This window comes from Liolophura sinensis, chromosome 1 (assembly GCF_032854445.1).
Source record: "Liolophura sinensis isolate JHLJ2023 chromosome 1, CUHK_Ljap_v2, whole genome shotgun sequence".
Classification (NCBI taxonomy): Eukaryota; Metazoa; Mollusca; class Polyplacophora; order Chitonida; family Chitonidae; genus Liolophura; species Liolophura sinensis.
In genome coordinates, this window is record NC_088295.1 from 11,510,739 (window position 1) to 11,521,053 (window position 10,315).

General features: G+C 39.9%; 1 protein-coding gene across 1 annotated transcript; it reads left to right on the plus strand.

Moving 5' to 3' along the window:
• Positions 1–1,426: 1,426 nt before the first annotated feature.
• On the plus strand, positions 1,427–8,350 carry LOC135461833 (visual pigment-like receptor peropsin). The gene is made up of 6 exons (XM_064739081.1): positions 1,427–1,526; positions 4,389–4,548; positions 5,955–6,082; positions 6,375–6,471; positions 6,602–6,836; positions 8,103–8,350. The coding sequence occupies exons 1-6, from the start codon at positions 1,427–1,429 to the stop codon at positions 8,340–8,342; spliced, it is 960 nt and encodes a 319-aa protein (XP_064595151.1). The 3' UTR covers positions 8,343–8,350.
• The last annotated feature ends 1,965 nt before the right edge of the window (positions 8,351–10,315 follow it).

Below are 10,315 nucleotides of genomic sequence, written 5' to 3' on the forward strand. Positions count from 1 at the left end.
AAATACCATAGATACCATTCCACAATTAACTTATTTATTGTTACACTGATATTAACAAGAATATCTCTCCAGTCCGCAAAAAACACACGCTGTTCTCAACGAATGACGTCACTCACTGTTTTTAAATAACACGGCAGTCAAATTTTATAGAAATTAACACAATCAACGAATCTGAAAAAAAAATTCAGTACGTCTCAGGTTTATGACGGTAAGAAACATGAATAACTGGAGTAAACCACTGACCTTTAGCAAGTTAACGGAAAGCTTATCCGCGTGTGATGCATCAACGAACGTCAGACTGGACAACTGGACACAAAAGCGTCGTTGAGTATTCACTGTCACCAAAACCCCATCCCACAAGCAGTAACAGCAGGAGAGCCAACAGAATTAATTCCTTGTCTAAGGCCAGTACCAGGCACATGTCCCTTAGTGATTTAAGGACAGACGTTTAACAACTCTGCCACGACCCGGCACCCATTCACGTTTATGAGCTAATGAAAATATCTACAGGTACATATCACAATATTAGGAGAGAACACATGTAAGCATAATATACAAAATGAAGAGTTTAAATAATGACCTTTCCTGTGTTGTCAAACATTGTCCGAAAGAATGGGTCTTTGAAAATAAAACGATTGTACTTCTTTTTCATAAAATCTCTGTAGCCGAGAAGGAAACTCCCATCATACCTCTCCGTTCTGGCACAATTGTTGTGTGTAGTAGTATTTTGTATGTATTGTCGAAAAAAGCTTAGTCAGGCGTGCAAGATAAGCCGTGACATGTTTTCAGAATATTGCCATGCGTCTTGCCAATCACCCATACGCAAGTATGTACTCGGACGTTTATAACAAGCGTTCGTCCACTGATGACCACTTCCTGACATTCTGAGAGTTGAGATGGGATTGGTATGGCTGAGATAATAACAGGGTAAAGAGACAGCCTAATTAAAGGATTTGCGGCCTGTGACAGCGAGATCAGGGATTATGTCCTGCATGCACATGACAGGCACGCCGCAGTATGATATAACACTACAATACGTCAGTGAGGTAAATCCGCACAGCTCACCCTCGATCAGAAATTCTCTAACTCACCTGCAGAAAATGATTAAACGGCCGTTTGTCGCGAAATAAAATTACAACTTGCAGTGGTACAGAAAGTGATATGCTGAACTGGTTCGAGAGCCTGTGCAAACCGAGACGCCTAATTATCTGGCTTAATCTGATTGCTACAGGGGCACCAACGCACCTGGATCGCCGGTAAATGCTTTTGTCGAAGAGGATTGCTTAATTCCCTTGGAGGGCTATAATAAATGGTGAGAGTCTCGCTAGTTGTCAGTGTGACGCTGCCTTCCACCGCTACGCACACACACACACACAGAGCTCACCTTCCTCGTTCAGTCAGATAGCAGTTTGACTCCAGAGAGGCAATGGTCGACACAGCAGCTCCGGAAATGGCAACTGGCCACACGATTCTTCCTATGACCATCTTTGAACACTCGGTGGTTGGTGTTCTGTATTTTACCATAGGTAAGTACTTTTTCCCGCCGTTAAAGTGTCACTAGTTATTAGTATTGCTACAATGACTGACAGATTTGTTTGTACCTACGCAACGATACCATCAATGTGCATTTCGGACATGTTGAACCCAGCAGTGCATAGGTGTGGTAACGTGATACGGAAATAGAGCAGGGTACCTGAATCGTTAAAATATATACAGAGAATAATACAGGGAGCATTATTGATTCTGACGATACTGGCCGGTGCATATAAATAAACTGAATGAAACGGACATTTCCATGATCAAAGGTTTTACGTGCATGTATCAGCATTTTACTGATCTGCAAAGGAGGATTAAGCCACTAGGGGGAAGTAATTGTAGTGAATATAAGTAGGGAAAATTGAGTGAATATTATTAAGGAAACAGTGCATTTCAGCTCCACTGCATCCGTCAAAATGATCGATTAAGGGATTCATGTCATACATAACTTTTTGACACTTTATATTTTTTCATACATAGCAATTTTGTTCTGATCTGACTGATCTGTAAGTGGTATTCGTTTTTAATCATTTGTAAGACTTGGCCCTATGTTCCATGGTCTATTTGGCTAGCTTTATGCAAATCTACAAATGATCGAAACTATATGATTGACGACAAAGAAGCCAGATATTATAAATTATCAATCGAATATACACACCGGAGGACGGTCTATTTGCCACAGTATGTCTGTATCTCTCACAACGGGTCTGTATTTGTCGCAGTACGTCTGTATCTCTCACAATGGGTCTGTATTTGTCACAGTATGTCTGTATCTCTCACAATGGGTCTGTATTTGTCACTATGGGTCTGTATTTGTCACAATAGGTCTGGAATCTATTTCAGAATCAATTGATCACTTCCAGTAAGAAATCTGTCAGTGTCATGTTACCTCATTTCATTCAGAAAACGTTTTTCACAACAGAATTGGTTTGTTACAAAAAAAAACGTGTGCAGCTGTTAATTATCGCTTGTCAAACAAACGGATAGATTTATGGAACCTTTTCTATTTTATATATGTTTTCTGGAAATGTTCATGGAAGGCTCAAAAAGAGGTTAATATCTTTCTAACATATTTGATAAAAGGTGTTTCTCAGACCGGCCACAAACTTGCAAGTACTCTCTGTGGTTATAATGTGGTTATACAGTTACAGATATTATCAACATCTATGCGTCGAAACAGACATTCGTATAACAGTCGTCAACCAGTAAAGACGTTACACGTCATAATCGCAATGCCAATTCTCTAAAACGACACATAACACAAACCACCAAAGAACTAAGAAAGTATATAAAGTATGAAAATAGGACGGAATCATGCAAAGAGAAACAGTCAACACTTTTCAGTGATGTTGGAAAAACGCAAGGTATGTTCTACGCGCCTGAGTGTAATCTGTATTCGAATCGTGTACCATGCTAGAATATCAGTTCTCGATAACGAAATATATATCTCAGTTGCTCTTTGATTGCTAGTGTTCATATACCCAACGGTCCAATTCTGCACGATGATTACACAGGCTCTAGCTCTGGGTTCAGCGAAATTAGACGCAATCATGAAGCGCCAGAGATTCTGGACACTCTGTCCATATTTACTTACAAGAGAATTATACTCATTGTAAAACTTCAGAAACCTGGAGTGAAGGCGTTTGATGGACTAACCTTGACACACTAGTTTTTGCAATAATAACTTGTGAAGTTGCTTGAAATCGCCACGCAACACACAGGATGTAACAAATCCTACAAGGCGAGATATGTACACGCCATATGTAGGACCCTTCGGTATATTGGTGTCCAAGTAAGGATAATTTACAATGTCAAAATTTAAACTATCCCTCTTGTCATGAAGTCTGCGGGAGAGGAAACCATTTTGGTCTTTGTACATCTCACCCATGATAATAGACATATATATTTTTGTGCAAGGTTGAAATGTTTGTTCTGTGTACAAAGTCTACTAACCAATAAATATTTCAAACAGTTGGCTACTAGATGTTGACACTCCGTGGCAGAATCAAGGCAGACGGTTTTAAGTGTTCAGGGAAAGTTTGCCTCATCTGGCATTGTCAGCGTTAATTACTTCAGCATGATTCTCATCGGTAGATTTCTTAATAGCATTAACAGGTGCTCACCAATTCAAGCAGATAAGATTTAATCCAATCGAAGAGAATAGACCTAATTAACTCCTGGCTGATCAGGGCGTCGGCTGCCTACCTTGAACTCACTCGGGCTTGACGAAATCACCCCGGGAAGCTGCATTGTTGTTAAACTTCCATAATATCAACAACTCCTCCACTTCTCTGTGTAAATTATATGGTAGTTCTCGAAAAATTATTTCATTTTCTGAAAAGAAAGAAATTATTTCCAAGACATGAAATGTCACATTAACATAAACAAAGAGACTATTATAAGAAAAATTACATGTGAATTTGGTATCGTCGATAGATTTTGAGAATTAGTCGGTTTGACGAACACGTTGTAGTTGTGTCAGACCACGAAGGTGACACGTAGCTTATGGTCATATCGTCTGACGATCCAGTCCTTCAAATGTTGTTTCGTGGAGGTTTCTCCTTACACTCATATTGAAAACCTTAGGCCATTAGTTTTTCAGGATTAATTGGGAAATGTCTCAGACTCTCAACACATTATTCCCTTTTACTACAATACACGTTCTTTGAACAATATGTTATAATTGTTGAAATATAGCAATGGACTCAGCGGGGTCAATACCTGCTGAAAGACCCTCGCCGTTTTCTCGCAGACTACAATTTTGACTCACACATACCCAGAAACGTAACTTAGTTCAGTTTTACAACGTGTCTATTCTTCATGTGAGTCTCTGTTTGTTCCGTGGTTTGTAGGTATCATAGGCACTGTTGGAAACCTGCTTACGTTCATTGTGTTCATGTACCAAAAGCCAGTGAAGTCACCACGGAATCTAGTATTTGCGAACTTTGCTTTGGCAAACGCCTTTGTGGTGGCTCCATTTGTAATACCCGGGTCTTCAAGTTTTGTGGGACGGTAAGTTCTTTGCTTCTCACATTAAGCCTTCAGGCTCTAAAGCAGTCCAACAGCACGATATACTTATTTATTTATTTGATTGGTTTTTTACGCCGTATTCAAAAATATTTCACTTATACGGCGGCGGCCAGCATTATGGTGGGAGGAAAACTGGCAGAGCACGGTGAAAACCCACGACCATCCGCAGGTTGCCGCAGGACCTTCCCACGTACAGAACGATATATTGCTGTTATATTAATGTTATACTGTTATATTACTGTGAACATTATTATCGAATACCTCCCCCACTTTGCCAAAAAAAAAAAAGAAAAAAAAACCGAAGTAGAATTTCAAAGAACAAATTAAGTAATAAATGAAGAATAAAAGTGCTTACACGTGAAAGACATTTTGTAGATATATCATATCATTATGTGTTAACGGATGGATGTATCCTATGTTAGCAAGTAGATGTGACGTGCAGGTATTCAACGTACAGATTTACGTTAATTTATGAACTTGTCATATTTTATCATTTTAATACGTTGTCTGGCAAGGTGTAATCGATTCGTATATGTTAACATGCGACTGTGTTGTGCATTAATTATAATGTGTAGGTGTATCACATATGTTAACATATGAATGTCTTGGCGTTAAGGCGTTATTTTGTCGTATATGTTAACAAGTGAATGTATGATCTGATAAGTTGTGGTTCTGTCGTATATGTTTGTGTTGTCTGGTAAGGTGTGAGTGTACGTTAACGTTAACACGCGAATGCTGTCCCTGCTAAGGTATGGCGGCTACATGTATATGCGTTATCTGGTAAGGTGTGGGTGTGTCGTATAAGTTAATATGTGAATACGTTGTCTGGTAAGGTGTAGGTGTTTCGTATAAGTTAACATGTGAATACGTTGTCTGGTAAGGTGTAGGTGTTTCGTATATGTTAACATGTAAATGCGTTATCTGTTAAGGTGTATGCGGGTGTATCGTTTATGATAAAATGTGGATACGTTGACTGCTAAGGTGTGAGTGTATCGTATATGTTAATATGTGGATGCGTTGCCTGCTAAGGTGTAGGTGTATCGTATATGTTAAGATGTGAATACGTTGTCTGATAAGGTGTAGGTATATAGTGTATGCTAACATGTAAATATGTTGTCTGGTAAGATGTGAGTATATCGTATATGTTAACGAGAATGCGTTATTTGGTAAGGGGTGGGTATATTGCATATGTTATCATGTGAATGCGTTGTCTGGTAAGGTGTGGGTGTATCGCATATGTTAATATGTGAATGCGTTATATGCTAAGGTGTGTGTGTCGTATATGTTAACATATAAATGCGCTATCTGGCAAGCTGTATGCGAGTGTATCGTTTATGATAAAATGTGAATGCAGTGTCTGTTAACGTGCGGATGTGTGGTGATTTCAGGTGGTTGTATGGAGAGACGGCTTGTCAGGCATATGCCTTTGAGGGCATGCTTGCTGGGATAGGCGCTGTAGGAGCACTGATTGTCTTGGGCGTCGAGCGCTACCTGGCCATATGCTGTAAAGACCTGTGTGAGTTCATTCGTATTTTAAACCTTACCCAGTCCATTTTAATATACTAGTTCGTTATCCTGCAGATAGTAGTTGGCGGGAAAATTATACCCAGCACAGTCAGGCATAATTTACTTATTGGATTATTATGGATATGTCATGTATTTATGAAATAACTGCTTTTCATACATCTGGATTTGAAAACTTTGATAATTCAAGAACTTCACAATATGTCACGAAGCTCATACACTGATAGCACCACAGGAAAGCGCGTAAGGTCCCATATACAAAAATATTTGTTTTAAACTTGCAGATTTGAACCTGTCCTCTGGGAATGTGATGTGTATGATTCTGCTAGGCTGGCTGAACGCTCTCTTCTGGGCCGCCATGCCTCTTCTTGGATGGTGCAGGTGGGTACCTAGCCAATGAATGATTTGGTAGGCATGATTAAAATAGCCCAGTAGACTACTGCTGGACAACAACGTCATTCTTAATTTTATTGTTAAACATGAGTTAAATCTGGTGCTATTTCTTGTCTAGATACTACATCGAGCCGTCGGGCACATCGTGTACGCTTGACTGGCAGATCGTTGATGATCAGTATGTGTCCTATGTGACTGGTTTGACAACCTTCTGCTTCTGCATTCCCTTCGCTGTACTGGTCTTGTGTCTGATCCGGGCATCGAACTGCATAGTCCCCGAGACTGAGAGCTCTGAGAAAGCCAGCCCCAAGAACGAACAGGACGAATGGTTCAGCGAGAAACAACTACTCAAGGTATACGGAAATAAATGTCTCTTCTCAAAGGCTGGCTTGTCCTGCACGCACATGTAGGTTCTTGACGTACATGAAGATTCTTGACGTACATGCTATTGAGAGGCAAATAAATGCTCGTCTGTTATTAGCCTAAGAAATGTCAGTTTGTTCATGAGGTATGGTAATGTTTGTGTGTTGTTGACGTAGGAAATACCAGTTTGTTCATGACGCATGGTAATGCTCGTCAGTTGTTGACGTTGAAAACGCCAGTTTCTTCATGAGGTATGGCAATGCTCGTCTGTTGTTGACGTAGGAAATGTAAGTTTGTGTATGAAGTATGGTAATGCTCGTTTGTTGTTGACGTAGGAAATGCTAGTTTATTCATGAGGTATGGTAATGCTGGTTTGTTTTTGAGGTAGGAAATGTCAGTTTCTTCATGAGGTATGATAATGCTCGTGTGCTGTTGACATGCTAGTTTGTTAATGAGGTATGGTAATGCTCCTGTGTTGTTGACGTAGGAAATGTCAGTTTGTTCATGAGGTATGATAAAGTTTGTGTGCTGTTGACGTAGGAAATACCAGTTTGTTCATGACGTATGGTAATGCTCGTGGGTTGTTGACGCAGGAAATGCCAGTTTGTTCATGAGGTATGGTAATGTTCGTCTGTTGTTGGCTTAGGAAATGCTAATTTGTTCATGAGGTATGGTAATTCTCGTGTGTTATTGACGTAGGAAATACTACTTTGTCCATGAGGTGTGGTAATTGTTGCCTGTTACTGACGTAGGAAATGTCAGTTTGTTCATGAGGTATGGTAATGTTTGTTTGTTCTTGAGGTATAAAAATGTTCGTATGCTTTTGAGGTATGATAATGCTCTTTTGTTCTGGAGGTACAATAACACTAGTTTGTTCATGAGGTGTGATAATGCTCGTTTACTCTTAGTAAAGACATCAGCACAATGGCGTTCTGTTCTTGGGATGTGCAAATGCTCATCTGTTATTGAGAGAGACGAGCCATGTCTTATTAGGGCAGGCCTAATGCTCAACTGTTCTTGGTGTAGTGTAAGGCTCGACTGATCTTGAGGTAGGCACAAATCCTCGAGTATACTATATATATCACAAAAAAGCAAGAATCAACCATTCTTGTAAGGTTTATTTTGTGCCATGTAAAAGTAACAGTTAAATACAGCGGGTGGTGTTTTATTTTGTTTTTTTCTCACATTTTCTTTTTAGTTTATTGATTAATTATTAACACAATGAATAACTTTCTGTGCACATTTGATTTTGTTAGCTTGCCTGGACTTTCACCATAGCGGCTTTCATCGGTTGGGGACCATACGCTTACATCGTGATCTGGCCATTCTTCAACAACATGTCCAATGCCACTGCTGTATTGGCCGTCATGCCACCGCTGATGGCGAAAGCCTCTACCATGATCTATCCGTTTGCCTACATGTCTCGCAGCGCCAAGTTCCGCAAGGCCATGTTTCTCACACTGGGCTGTGGCGAACAAGAGAAGAAGGAAAACTAGATGGGAGTTTGGAACATTACTCAAGATAATGAGCAGCAGCCGTTCCATGGGATGTGAACATGTCTACGTTGGTTTTGAAAAGCACTTTATGATTTGATGTTTCATTACATGCCTGTTGTAACGTTAAAGGTTTGTATAAGCTGGCACATGTCCAAATAAGACGGTCGTTCATGACAAATGATAAGGCGCTGATCCCTGCAGCACACTCGTCTGTCAAGACATACTTCCTGGAGAGACCGGTGACACAAATCTTCCATACTTCAAACTTCGTAAGTCATGTTAAGCACTCAGATGAAGATAAGGCCGTCACACACAAAGACCACGTTCTGCTTGAATGGTTTCATAATCAGCTTGCCTAGATATTTGTTTGGTATTGTTTTTAATCAGTTGACAACTGATGTCTGAATGACGCTGTCTGTGTTGTAAAGTATTACAATGTATTGTTGAGAGATTAAAATGTCCTTTCCTAAGGATGGTATTATAATATTTATAAATGGAACTTCCCAAACTATACAAAATATTTATAAAACTCTTAACAAGGAAATATATTGGCGATTGTGCTTTGAATAAGTAAACTGGAACTTAAACCCGTAGTACAAAGCTACGTTGTCGTTAGAATATATGGGTTCTGGAGCGAACGAATATCCAGCAGTGGTGTAACCTTGAGCCTTAAATGGTTTCCCAGCGAGATGACTCAGAGAACATTCCCATGTCACGTCTGAATAAATTCGCAGCTTAAATATGTCTCATTGCGCCTGTATTCATTTTCTACGCAATTTGCTGTTGTTGAATAAAATGCAATATTAAACTGATTCCGTGTATGTTAATTGAATATCTGAATAAAAGATTCCATAGCTAAGTTAAAACAATGCTACTGATTTACCAATATGCTCCATTATTTATGTCCAGGTTCAGTTTGTAGCATTGTCAGCTGTTTCAGTGAGCCAAAGCGTTCACCACGTTGCAAATTATCGGCCCTTCACCAATGAGGTCGCTGTCTCGAATCCAGTTCTCGTTCGTTAGGCAGCGGCGTTGTGTGAGGCGATTTGTTAGGAAAATAGCGAATGATGAACGGTGGATTATTTGTTCCGAGTACGCCTGTTTAATCCTCTTACAAATGTGACCGACAGTGACCCAGGAGCCTCTCGCCAATTCAATTGTTGTGAGTTCAAGTTCAGCTCAATGTCGCTTACTCTCCTGTTATAAACGTGAAGTGTTCCAGCAACCTGTAGATGATTGTTGATTTCCCCTGGCTCTGCCGCTTTTCCTCCCACCATGCTCTCGCCGCCCTATATTGCCCTCTACGGCCATGGAATAATGTTCATTCTCATAAACAAGTAGATTTACAAGAACATATGCTGATCCACTTTCACGTGCAAGGGAAATCGTGTAATACAGCCTTGGCTCTATCTTCATTTCACAACTCAAAATGTACGAGGTCTGTTCGGTAAATTACCCTTGTTAACAGTTTTCCTATTTCAGTATTAAAGGGACATAGGCCTACCGCCGAAAGAAATTAAGAATTACAAAGAGTTAGTTCAGCTAATTTCAAAAATGAGTTGCATTGGGCTCCTAACTAAACCTCCTGAGCCTACATTTTCTAAGAAATCTTAATTAAGAGAATTATAAGGAGAAATACGTCATTGGTCTAAACAATCCGTCTGAGGAAATAATATGTAAATGAGCCAGCGCAAAGATTCCTAGGCTACAATGCAATGTTCGCTCGTGGATCGCACATGCAAACAATATGTTAGCTTGAAAACGAATTGCAAGTGTACTAAACCACATACCATCCTTCTAATTATAATATGTTATAAACTATTCGTAATTCCCAGAGGTCTGTACAGCAGAACTGAAATTGCACGATAGGCCGAATAATTAAAACGCCATAGGCCTACCGTGTCTGAGATTTGAAGATCGCTGATCGTCTTCCGTCGTCTAGACAACAAGGGGAGGTAACCCAATCAAAAAAA